A 12,884-nucleotide genomic window follows, 5' to 3' on the forward strand; every position below is an offset into this window, starting at 1 on the left:
CAGGGAAAAGCATTATGGTCCTGCTGTCACGGAAATCTCCCGGGAAAAGCTCCTCCAGCAGCTGGGTGCCCCATGGTCCGTATGGGTGGGCCATGGCGGGGGGTCCCCTCTGCAGGACATGGACCGGGACAGCCCCAGCCTCCGGGCAGAGAGGGCAGTGGGACAAGAAGGGTTAACGGACCGAGCAGGCGTCACAGGAGCCCGAGCAGCCATTTCGCTTGAGGATGTGATCCCTCCTGCATCCCTTCCAGCGCTGCATCCCCCAGCTGGGACACCCTGGTCCCCCTAAAACACGCCGTGCCCCTGCCCCATGGCCCAGCGCCCTGGGGGCTCCCACAGCCGCAGCCCTCCCGGCACCCAGGGCCCAGCTGGGGCAGCTGGTACCCACTGGTGCCCGGGGCAGGAGGAGGGCTCTCCGGCTCCTGCCCTGGACTGGGGGACGAGGGTGTCGCCTGGAACCAGGGGTCCAGACTCAGCCCAAGGTGTGAGCTGTTGGGCAGCTGGTGATGCCCCATGGGGGCCGGGGAGCAAAGAAAGTTGGGGGATGCAGGACAGGGACCCCAAAGAGAACCGCTGAAAGCAGCTTTAGGGGACCTCGTTCTCTCTGTGCAATTCAGGGGAGGGGGTGGGAAATTAGGGTCTTCGACAAACTAAAAAAAAAAAAAAAAAAACCCAGCTCAGGTGCACAGAGCTGCCACCCGTCCAGCACTGCCCTCTCCACCACGGTCCCAAAGGCACCGGGATTCATCTGCATCCCCTCGCCTGGCCCTCGGTACACAGCGCCTCTGGCACAGCCGCCGGCGACCAGGAGGGCTCCAGGGGACAGCGTTTGGCAATGGGGACCAGCAGACAGACACGGCAGAGTCACGGAAGCCCCGTTTCTTTGGGAAACCAGCAAATAATGGCAGTTTACTGTTTGGTGGGATTTTTTTTTTTTTTTTTTTAGCTCCCCATCATTCCCTCACACCCAGCAGCTCCGGGTGGGAAGGAACCAGCTCCTGCCGAAGGGCACGGCTGTCCCTGCCGGGTGGGGATGGGGATCGGCTGCTCTCCCACCTTCTCACCAGCTCCAGGCAGCAGGTCCTTGCTCATGGGGAGCGGGCACACACCAGGGCTGGTGATGAATGATGCAAAACTGATGCCTTGATGTACAGGAGACAACAGGGACCCATGAAGTCACCATTGCCGGCAGCGGTTTCGGACACCTGGCAGCTACCAAACCAAGGTCCTTTGGCTGTATGCAGCAGAGTAAAATGGAACCCACCAAAACCCGTGTCTCCATAAAACCTGCTTCAGGCCGTTTGGTGTCAGTGACCCTTGGAGACCAGGGTATGAAACCAAGCCCTTCTGGTGACGGGTGAGAGGAAGGACCCGCTGTGTCCCTCTCTGCTCACAGCAGGTTTGTGTCTCTTGCATCTGCTCCGAGTTTCCCCTGCCATGTTTAAGGACACCCACCAGGTAAGGCAAAAAGGCTCACTGGACCCCACAGAAGGACGGTGCGGGGGGGCTGGGGCACCCAGCACCCCTTGCCCAGGGCAGTGATCCCCTCATTGTAGCCTCTCCTCCCACAAGACCTCTTGCTGGCACATGGTTTTGGTGAGATTTGAGGTTACAGTTGCTCCTGCGCTGTATAAAACTGCAGGTTAAATCAAGAGCCACGCAGCAGCAGGCAGCGCTGCCCGTGATGGCTCACCCGGGTCGGAGAATCCCTGCGCCCAGAGCTGGTGCTGAGCCGGTGCTCATCTGCTGCCAGAGTGGACTGAGAGTTCCTGTGCTGGGGACACTGGGAAGCAATGTAAAATACCTACTGGGACCTGGGGGTTTCTCTTTCTCGGCTGGTGTCAGCTCAGGCAGCGTTTGCTTGTTTTATCCCTGAGATTTTTCAAATGTCTCTTACCACGCAGGTAATATTTTCCCAGGAATGCCAAGCCCCCCTGGGGGAAGCTTTGATCACCCAGGACAGCATTTGCTCAAGACCCCGCTCTTTGCAGGGAACTAAAAGCTGCTTTGCCCCTTCAGGAGGAGCGAAGGGTGCTGGAGTGAGGAGTATCCCGCAGGATCCAGCCATTGGGGGACAGAGGAATCATCCCCCCTGCGTGGACCAAGCTGCAGCCCGGCCCGGGAGGATGCATCCTCTCCTGCCGGGGCTCTGAGGGCTGACAGCGGTGCAGGACGCCTGGGCTGTGATGCCACGTTCCACGCCGGAGCGTGCCGAGCGTCTCCAGGATTGGGTGAGTTTTGCCCGTTTTGGGGTTGACAGCTGAAGAGCTGCCCGCTTGCCACCATGGACCCGGGGCTCCCTCGAGGTGGACGCTGCACCCGCACAGCCCGTACGCGCCGCCGCTCGCTCCCCGAATCCTCTCCCCCACGTCCCTCCGCGGGCACCTGAAAGGTCCCACAAGGATCTGACTCCACAAGACCAGCGGCAGCAGGTCAGGTCCAAGATCGAGCTGGGCTCAGCCCTGGCCCAGGAGCAGCTCAGGCGTCGCCTCGGAAGGGCCTAAGACCGCACCGAGGGTGCGGGACCGATGTTGAAGCCTCTCCACCACCCTGCAGCTCAGGGGCATCCCGAGCCAGAAGTGGCATCTCTGTATTTAAGAGTTTCTACCTTTTTTTTCCTTCTGGGAATTTATCCAGCCGATTCTGAACCGGCGTAAAGTCCCTGCACCCGCAGCATCTTGCTGCACAGATGTCACCGGCATAACTAACCGCTGCTTAAAGAACCACCGCCTTCCCTTTGCTTTCAACGCACTGCCTACTGGTTTCACTTGATGTCTCCCCAGCAACCTCTGTGAAACCATTTCCAGTTCTGCTTCCAAACTGGGGCAACGGGAAGCACCTGGGGAATGCAACACGTGGGCACAGCCTGGATCTGCTTGGGATGGGATGGGATATGATAAAAAAGAGGAAAGAAAAGGAGGAAAGAAAAGGAGGAAAGAAAAGGAGGAGACAAGAAAAATTATGCATAATAAACATGATAAGGCCAAACCCATGCAAAAGCAGACAGAGTTTTCTGGGAAAGGGCTTCTTTTTTTGATTGCTTTTACTAAAAAGCCACATCGAGAAGGGAAGACAATCTCCTCCCAGAAAGTGCTTGTACAAGACCTCAGTTGCTGTAGTTTTGTGTTTATTTGCATCACGGCAGCACTGGCAACTCACAAGGCACCAATCGAACATGCAAGATGAGACCCTTCATCTGAAGGATGAGAGAGACAAGTACAGAGAAACTTTAAAAAGAAATAATCTTTTATCAACATTAATCATGAAATGCCAGACCTCTCAGTTTGCAAATTGCAGAGAACAGAATGGGAGAGGACACTTCAGACGGCAATCCATAAAGCCTAATTAAAAGAGAAAGGGCAGAAAAGCCTCACATGCCACATCCTGACCTTATTTCTACCGGTTAGAGAATGTAGGGGCTCTTAAAACTAAAAATGCTTTATTCTCAGACATGTTTCTGTTACCGCTGCTCCTGACAAGGTGGTACATGGCAGGGCAAGTTTAACATTTGCAGATTAAACATGACCTAAAGCTTTTTAAAAAGAAATAAATAAATGTGTTAGGTTTTCTTTTAAAGAGAATTTCCATCTTGCTAAAGATCTGGCTTTTTTCCTCTGACTGCACAAACCAAAGATTTTATGCAGTTGTTTGTATTTCCCAATGCAGGAACATTATTTCTCAAGGCAAGCACACGGATTCTCAGCTTAGGTATCTCACTAAATAACATTGTCTATGAAAAACTCTTACTCTCCCTGCACAAAAGAATTGAATTTCCTAGAGAGGAATTCAGAGAATCTCAAAATTTCCATGCACATTCCTGGGAAAAGACTCGGGCAAGGAATGGCCAGTTTCTACAACCCTTCTACTTGTTACCCACCTCAACGTCCCAAGTACCCCAGCAGATACCAAGTAACAGTTACCCAATTTTTACCTCACTTCAGTCACGTTTCTCCTGTTCTCCCTTAGCCTGAGCTTTGGACTGGAATAACTGTTTTACCTTGCTGTGCTTTCTGATGCTTACCTTATGCTACTTCTTTTTTTTTTTTTTTTTTTATTCTTTTTAAATTTAAGCAGCACATTCATCACACAGGTTATTTAGGTATGGTGACAAGGGGGACAATGCTGCATCAGAACACAAGATACCCGATGAGATGTCCTGCCCAGTAAAAGGGGACCCACAGGAGGGCATCATACCTCTCAGGTCTTCTTGAAAACAGGCTGCTTTGCTCTACAGTGAATTGCTCCTTGGATATAGAAGGAACAGAAATGCCCCCGGTAACCTCTGTGCATTAATGTTTCACATCCCTTAGCACCGGGCATAAATCTTTAATGTTTTACGTTTTAGTGTTATTTTTCCATGGAGACTGGAAACACAATGTTTAAATACAGCTTCAGAAATAACTATTTTTGAACTTTATAACAGTGTAACAGCAACATGTAGAGGGAACAATTACTCTCGCGCATAAACTATTTGTTTAATCATTCTGGGCTAAGCCGAGGCTCAATCAAGGCAAAATTCCTACCAGCATTAGTGGAACGGGAAGGAGGGTCTATATTAAAACCAAAACCAACAAAGCTTATCTTTTTTTAAGCTGGATTAACATCTCCGCACTCTTTAAGCAGAGAACACCTCACCAAGCCGGTGCAGTGAGATGCCGTAAGAAGTTGCATTTCTCCCTGCGTGTGCTCTGAGTTTCAGGTGAGAGGGTCAGGATGTTGGGAGAAATCCACCTGCCACACCAGAGCCCTTCTGCTTAGAGACAAAAGAAAACTGACGCAAAAGTTTTCACCAAATCATAGATACAGCATCTCTTCTCGGTTCTTCTGTCACTTATTTCTCAGGACACAAGTCATTTCCATAGGGTCTGACTCTGGATTTCCCCTGCACATCTGAACTTTTACTGTAAAAACAGGACCACTGAATATGCATTACAGCAATCACAACTCCTGTAGCTGTTCGCCCTCACCATGCCCGCTGCTAACCTGAGGAGCTAGCCCTTCGATGCTCCTCACATGGGAGACACCTAGTTTTATTACTGAACCACTTCCAACGTTCTTGCTTAATTTTGTTGTTTAAGCTTCGCTCAGCATTTTGAGCAAGTGAAACGCTACACACTGTCGTCATTTTGGGTAGCTACACTGCCTGCATGGCTTTCTATCTCTAAGTCCATTTAATCTCTGTATCCACTTAAACGTCTAAACAAGGTGATTATTTGTATTTCAGTGCAAACAAAATCTCAGATTTAAGCGACCACTGCTGCCTGGTCGGATGCTCCTTAGCTCTGTGCTTGCAAGTGGGGGAAGGAGGCAGAGCTTCCTACGCAAGGTCTTTCATCCAAGATTTACTTTCAGCGGCTCCTGAATGAACCACTGCAGGCGTGTGACCACACGCCAGACTCAGCCCCGCTATTCAAGTGTTCTTCGACTGTTTCACAGAGGGAACTGCAGTTTTGGTAGGATGGTGTTTTACAGGATTTGCTCCACAAGGATTCACCTTGCTCCAAAGAATCCTCATTCAGGAGCACACAGCATACTTGTGACCACTAAGGCATTAAGCTGCATGGGAGAAGAATAAAACAAAAGCCGTCCCCAGGGCAATTTATGAGAAAGAAATAATGAGAAGCCAGTGATAAAAGAGTTTTCTGGACATTACTGCCATATTTGGGACGGGGCAGGGATCCCTTGGGGCCAAGTGTATTCCCCCAATCCTTTTCAGAACTTATCAAACTCCACCACGGCACCAGCTTTTTCTTGCTCTACTTCTCCCAGGAAGCTGAGGACATCGACTTCACTCACGGGCTCACTGCAAAGCAGGTGCTCGAACGGGAGGCAACACAATTTTTTAATCTTTGCACTCGACTGGAATAAGCAAAAACGCTGAGTATCACCAGCCTGTGGAGAGAAGATGCGTGATCTATAAATGCTGTCTCTGCAGGACTCCCCTCCTGTCTGCTGATCTTGTCCCTGCAGCTGAAGCCACTGCTTTCTTTTTAGCTTATAATGTTACCTATACCTTGCACATACATTAAGAATACACCCAAGCTCTTTTTCAGAGTCTCAGAAATGAAACCCCCAGTAAATAGATGTTTGAGGCAACTGATTCTGGTCATTATTTCCATGTGACAGTGCTTTCACTGCCACCACTGCTGTCCTATGACTGTAACTGCTGAACTAACTTTTTTTTGTTGCTATTTTTACATCAAACCCAACCATTCACCTTAACCTACGCTCTTAGAAGCTCCATTTCCTGCTTATAGCTCTGTGGACAATCCTGTTCTGATCGTGACATTTCCTCAGTCTTCTCATACCTGAAAAACTTCCAGCATTTTTCTGCATTAACACGGACATTCTCTAGCGCATGCTGTCCGGTGCGCCAGAAGAGTTTTTTAATAATGCTTTTCGTACAGTCAGCACTGCTCTATACAACTCCTCCTCCCACATATGAATCATCTAGCTTCTAATTAAAATCAGGTCCTAATCAATGACTGTTAGGCTGGCACCAACCAGATGCCTTTCATGCCTGAATTTGATTCAGTTTAGTAAAACTGTCTTATCCTAAAGCTTCTCCTATAATCAATATATGACTGTAAGCCATCATCTCCGGATGGAGAGGGATTTTTTGATAACTGAATGGAAATATCTATCCCAGGAAAGCTTTTGGCACACCGATTACGTGTATATGTTATGAGTTCGCAAGTGATTAGTGAGTCTCGCTTTTTCCATAAAACTTTTTTCACATTCTGTACACTTGTAAGGCCTCTCTCCTGTGTGAGTTCTCTGGTGGCGAATCAAGTCCGCATGGCGACGAAAGTTTCTACCGCAGTCTGTGCAGATGTATGATGATACCTGATTCTTTTTAGTGTGAATTTGCTTATGTTTTAGAAGTCCAATTTTCAATTTAAAAGTCTTCTGACACTCTGTACACAGATACAGCCTTTCTCCTGTATGGGTTTGCTGATAAAAAAAAATCTCTTTGAATTCATTAGGTTCTCCTTCCTCAAAAGAGCTGTTACCTCTTCTGTTTCCCGTTGGATTTGCCTGATGTGTTGCTGAATTCTGATGACTTTCAGATGTTACCCCCTTGTCCGAAATTTGGCAAGTCAGGTCTCGGGATCCTCCTGAGAATGATCCATGCAGTTCTGTATTTTCTGTACTCTTTGCGTGACTCTGGAACTCAGATCTGATCACAGCACCACCACAGCCTGGAACAGAAAGATTCCAAACATTCCCTTTACTGACGTGGTACAACATAAACCTCCAAAGAAAAACAATTCCTGATTCACTATGGTTACATCCGTACAAAGAAAAGGTTTTGGGTAAAAAAGCAGGGGTGCACTAGAATACCCCCTCCCTCTAATCCTACAAGCCCATGCAGTTTCAACGTGTTGCCAGTTTAATTTCTGATGAGTCTCAGGCCACCACGCACCTGCGCCAAGACTTGCAGGAATCGCCTTTTCCTCAAAATCCTGCTGTTGATCCTTCACATGCAGCACTTCTTTTGGCTGGATATTGCTTTTGGGAACAGCATAGTCTGCACAAGGAACTGAACATGGAAATGATGGTTTATTATTTTCCTCGGATTTTTTTCCCATTATTACAAAGATATTTCCTAACCTACTTAGGCAGACAAAGGATATGTTGCAGAAAGACCAGTCCTGAAGATAGCTTTTTGTCAGCCTGTTCACTTTAAGTCTCTGAGCCCTGTAGTTCACTTATGCCCTTGTTTTGTAACATGACTCATTTTTGTTAATTTACAAGAAGAATACTGCCTTTTGCTTTCTCAAAGAACATTTTTCTAGTTGTTCCTAGAACTATAAGCAAAGAGTTTGTGATGCCGTTTTCTAGCAAATACCTGCATAACCCACTGTCTAAAAGCACATCTCTTTTACTCCGGGGAAAGGTCTGATGAGGAGGTGACAGCAAATGCAGCTGCTCTGGCATCTAGAGACAGTGGCTGCAAAGCAGGCAAGCAGTATTTGTCTTCCCATTTTTTTAAATATTCCAGAAATTATATCCAAAAGGTTGAAAAGTTAAATGTTCAAAAGTGGAAGGTCTTGAATTGATTGCAGCCTAATTCAGCTGTCTGGTGCTGTATGTTATGATTCAGTCCTGACTGGCTTTCTGATACATGAACTTATTTTCCCCCAGCTAATCCCTCCTCATGCAATGCACAGCACATACTTTTTTAACAGATCAGAGCTGTACAAAAAATAGAGGCAGCTGTCTGCAGACTCTAGCTTTTCTACTGTAAAAAAAATAAAAGGCATGTAAAGAATAAAAAAAAAGTGGAATTACATTGCCTCATTATTTCATTTAATTTCAAATTTGAAAGTGATCAGTAGCAACAGAATGAGGTTAGGCTAAATCAGCGTTTCTTAAACAGAACTGCAGAGTGTCAGAAAGCACAAACTAGAGTATGTGACAACTGAGGCTCCTGGGGTTCACAGCGCTTCTGCTCCTCCCAGTCCAGAGGACAAGTAAAGGCACTTTTAGCCCCTAATTGCCATAGGTTCTTCTTCTATTAATCCAAGGAATCACCTGAAAGCCAAGGAGCCAGTGGAAGCTCTTACCTTCACATTAAAAAAAAAAACAACAACAAAAAAAACTTCAAACAAATGTGTAGTTGGGCACTTAAAACCAACCAGCAAGACTTAATTTTCTAGCGCATCATTTCTGTTATTTAATATTTCTGCATCAAAATAGTTCCAACACTCTTTACTGAATCACGAAAACCAACACACACATCAGGATTGGGGGATAATGAAAATACTCACAACTAGAATCCTAGAACGGTTTGGGCTGGAAGGGACCTGAAGGATCACCTAGTTCCAACCCCCCTGCCATGGGCAGGGACACCTTCCACTAGACCAGGTTGCTCAAAGCCCCATCCAACCTGGCCTTGAACACCTCCAACGATGGGGCATCCACAGCTTTTCTGGGCAACCTGCTCCAGTATCAAACTTAACTATAATTAACAAGTCCACAGGATTCACGATACCGTACATCATTGCAGCTCCTTAGCCTGTGCATCTAAACCTTTTGCACCCTCCTTTGTTCTTGTTTTAGTTAGCACATGCATTACTGGGGCACCATCAGAGATCCTAAACCCCTCTGTCAGGGAGAGCCTTTCACTCTCCATTATTCTACCCGTATCACGCAGACAAGGTATCACCTACACGCACAGCTTGAGTATCTGACATCAACAGAGTGCAGGGAGGCAGCAGCATTGAAGCTTTAGAGAAGTGACTGTCCTTCAGTATTTAAAGGAAAGATTGTGGAGCTTATCGTCTCTCACAAAGATTCAGAAGTATCTAAAGATTAATCCACTAGAAATCAAGGGATTTGGGGAGTGACTGAGAAGTGCCAGGCCAGAAACAGCACAGATCTGTTAGCCTTCAGTGAGAAAGGGAAAACTAACCTTTACCCAATGTGGTTAAAGATTCATAACTCTCCTTTATCACTTTCTTGTAAAGTTCTTTCTGCCAGTCTTCCAAGTCCTTCCCCTCCTGCGCTGCAGCATTATCAAATGTCCCAGGGACCTAAAACAAAGTGTTCAATAGTCAGCACCATTGGAGAGTCCTCTTTTTCAAACAGTATTAAACAAGCAGTCACTGGCCAACTGTTTCTAGCAATGCCCATGTTACATACAACCAGCATACTAAGGACTTTGTATATAAATATTCTACTGTATGTAGCTCAGAACGAGTAAAATTACTTTAAAATTATGTGACTCAACTGAAACAATGACTTTTTAGAACAACTGAGTCAAAAATTAGAGCGGTAAAAGAAATCTCTGGTCACCATCAATACCCAGCCCCATCAAGGAATTTGGCTCTTCCTTTCACCGAAAACCAGAAAATACTCAGGAGTGCATTTTAAATAAGCCCTGAGGCAGTGCCACAGTCTCAGATCTGGCTGTGAGAGTTCTTCCCTAATAATAAAAGTTAACACAAACAAAAAGTCAAGCCCTACAAATACTGAGAGATGAATGCTGCATTTTTTGCAATGTATATGTCCATACTTTGTATCTGTACTTTATATCTACAGAGTACCATGTTTGTACATGCTTGCCTTTGAATGTGTTTTAATTTGCCTTGCAATCTAATGCACATCTCACTGGTTCAGACATTTTGCAGCTTGCATCATGTATAAACTCAATTGTACAAATCTGCTGCCAAGAGAAATAATTAAGTTTCATTAATTTGTCACTAGATGGGATCACAATCCAAATTAAATACACAGGGGAGAAGGTTGAGCAGAAGTTAAGCCTTTGTCTCAGCCCCAAACACCCACGCCATGGGCACTGTGCCACCAACAAATCATCTCAGTGACTCTGAAGGAAATTTTTCCAAGCATGAGGACTGTCATGTACAAATACAGGTCTGCAGGGAGTGAATCCATTTTACAGCATGAATGGGGACTGCATTTCCAACAAACAGATTTTCTCCCTAACATTTAGGCATAAAATTGGAATTCAAGCACAAAGAGCACCAAAATGCCTTTATTTCCCCAGTCACCAACCTCCCAATGCCACCTCCACACTCTGCAATGTCAGGGAGAAAAACGAAACCCGCTGCGTCACTGGCAACATTTTACCGCTATGTAGCACGTTTCACCTACTGCTGCTTCCTTGAAGTACTTTACATGCAAATGTTCCTTTAATTTAAGGGAAGTAAATACAATAGCAAACATCTTAATTACCCTCGAGTGCTCCGGGTTCTGGATTCGTTTTCGAGTTTTATTATTTGTCCCGCCACAGAAACTTCGGGGTGTGCCAACAAGCCAGTTTCCATCTTCCCCCAAAATGAATTTTTTGGGAACAGCTTCTTTCAGCAGACGTCTGTTTTTTCTAATTTTTAAGGGGTCAATTTCAAAAGAACTGTCCTCAAAATGCTTCGAACACAGTCGCTGATGCTTGGACGGTGTTCCCATGTCCCGGCCCATGTTCTGGATCCACTGCTTCAAGAGAGGTTTATTTTGTAAAGGAAAGCCATAGAAAGTAACGGTACTGTTCTTGTACACCCCGCTGGTGGCATTTTGGCAGTTCAGCGCCGAGCAATAAACCATCGTAAAATGGGAAGCAGAAACAAATCAAGAAATAATGTGCCAGGAGGAGGGTTTAAAGAGTTTCTAATCAACTTTAGTATTGAACAGGCCTAAACGTCTCAAGACAAAGCATGTTTTTGAAAGACAGAGAGAGCTGAGGTCACGAAGAAGTGAAACACGGTGCTGAACTTCACTGCCAGAGACACAGAGCTCACAGCTGATGTCTGCAGCACACAGAGTGGAGGAGCCAGGTCCCCCTTTCACAGCACGCAACTTCCCCGCTTCAAAGCGACAGCATACAATCTGGAAGGCAAAAATCTTTAAAATCACCTTAATGGGCCATTACTATGCAAACTTACATTTAAAGTAACTTCCGCTATATACACATATATATACACTTCATTAATTTGCGTATCTGTGAGGAATCCTCCCACGCTCCACAACAAAGCTTATTATACAGTTATTCAGAAGGCAGCAACAAAAGAGTGATAGCCAAATAACTTCCAGAAATGAAGACTTGGGTTTATACGTGGGGTTTGAACAAGGACTCTCCCATCGTATTGGCCGCATGCTGGAGGAGGTGAGCCTCAGGGATGCCAGTCGGAGAGGAGATCCATGGACAGGCACATTGAAAAGAGGAGAAAACCACAAAGAGGCACTGCTAGAAAGGGATGGTGATAGCAATCATCAGGGCACGCACCCGCAAAAAGAACCCAGAAAGAGAAAGGGATCTGCAGAGCACACGGGGAAGGTTTCTGGAAACAAGCATGACCCAGACCTAACGCTTGCAACCGCTCTCACCATCACACTGCGCTTTTGGGAATGTTTATGGTTCACGACCCATTCTGGTATCGAACGTAGGAGAAAATCGGGCACCTCTGCCCCAGGGCATTCTGCCAACGTGGAGCCCTGCTGTGGACCCCACTCACTCCCAACTCCCACCCACCAGTGTCCGGCGGGGCAGGAGGAGGTCGTTACTTCCCCCAGGGCCGACCCCCGAGCTCTGTTAAGCTGACACTGGAGGAAAACCGGGCACCCCTCCCTTCACCCGAGAGCAGCAGCAGCCCTACTGCCATCCCCTCCGCATCCCCCCAGTCCCTGCGCCTTACCCCCGCAGCCCTCAGCCGCGGGACCGCGGGCCGAGGCAGGACCCGGCCCCACGTCCCGTACGACGGGCCCCGGTGACCTGCACAGCCCGTTCCAGCGCCCGGGGAACCGCAGCGGGACACAGGCCTCTCCGGCGGCCCGGGGGACACCCCTGTCTCCCCGGGAGGCCCCGAGCCCCGCGGGACGGTCAGACGCCCCCCCTCTCCCGCCCCCGGGGCCGCTCACCGACCACGCCGGACCGCCATCTTCCTCCGTACTGCCCCACGCCCCGCCCCTTCGCCCGGGCAACAGCCAATCAGGCGGGGCGCCGGCCGCCACGCGCCGCCAGCCCTGGGCGGGGCGGGCCGGATGATTTCCCCTCGCTATTGGCCGGCCGCCGCTTGGCCCCCGCCCTCCCGTTGGCGCGCGCGGCCCGGCGGCAGCCAGTCACCACGGGCACGTGCGGCGCGGCGGCCTCCACGAGGAGGGTTGGGCAGACACGTTCATTCCCATTGGCCAGCAAAAGGAAGCAACAAGACGCTGATTGGAAGAGGCGAGCGCCACCTCACGGGAAGGGAGGCGGGAGGCATTAGGAGAGCCCGCGCCTTCTCGTCGTCATAGCAACGGCGGAGCCGCGGCGGCCGCAGCGCGGCCCGGCCCGAAGCGCTTCCCGCCGCGGCGGGGCCTGGCCGGGAGAACGGGGCGGTGAGGCGCCGGCAAACGCGCGCGGGGGACGGGGGGAGCTCCCGGGA

The 12,884-nt window shown here is 48.5% G+C and overlaps 1 protein-coding gene across 9 annotated transcripts; it reads right to left on the reverse strand.

The window, feature by feature from the left end:
• Positions 1 to 3,110: 3,110 nt before the first annotated feature.
• On the reverse strand, positions 3,111 to 12,426 carry LOC115338984 (zinc finger protein 436-like). Of its 9 annotated transcripts, none has more exons than XM_041122394.1 (6): positions 12,379 to 12,422; positions 11,260 to 11,349; positions 10,702 to 10,960; positions 9,419 to 9,539; positions 7,427 to 7,543; positions 3,111 to 7,202 (listed from the first exon to the last, which is right to left on the reverse strand). In XM_041122394.1, exons 3-6 carry the CDS (start codon positions 10,942 to 10,944, stop codon positions 6,670 to 6,672), a joined length of 1,014 nt encoding a protein of 337 aa, XP_040978328.1. In that variant the 5' UTR covers positions 10,945 to 10,960; positions 11,260 to 11,349; positions 12,379 to 12,422; the 3' UTR covers positions 3,111 to 6,669. The 9 variants fall into 9 exon arrangements, with proteins under 9 accessions (XP_040978328.1, XP_040978329.1, XP_029864040.1 ...); XM_041122395.1 differs by having other exon boundaries at positions 12,383 to 12,412; XM_030008180.1 differs by having other exon boundaries at positions 10,702 to 11,349; positions 12,383 to 12,426.
• Between the last annotated feature and the right edge of the window lie 458 nt (positions 12,427 to 12,884).

This window comes from Aquila chrysaetos, chromosome 3 (genome assembly GCF_900496995.4).
Source record: "Aquila chrysaetos chrysaetos chromosome 3, bAquChr1.4, whole genome shotgun sequence".
Classification (NCBI taxonomy): Eukaryota; Metazoa; Chordata; class Aves; order Accipitriformes; family Accipitridae; genus Aquila; species Aquila chrysaetos.

Bases quoted from the DNA above. Each gene is read 5' to 3' on its own strand.
- LOC115338984 (XM_030008180.1), bottom strand. From the start codon at position 11,067: ATGGTTTATTGCTCGGCGCTGAACTGCCAAAATGCCACCAGCGGGGTG. The intron at 7,544-9,418 runs GTTAGTTTTCCC...TTCCATGTTCAG, and splicing joins TTTAACCACATTGGGTAAAG to TTCCTTGTGCAGACTATGCT. The intron at 7,203-7,426 runs GTGCGTGGTGGC...TTTCTGTTCCAG, and splicing joins TCCTGCAAGTCTTGGCGCAG to GCTGTGGTGGTGCTGTGATC.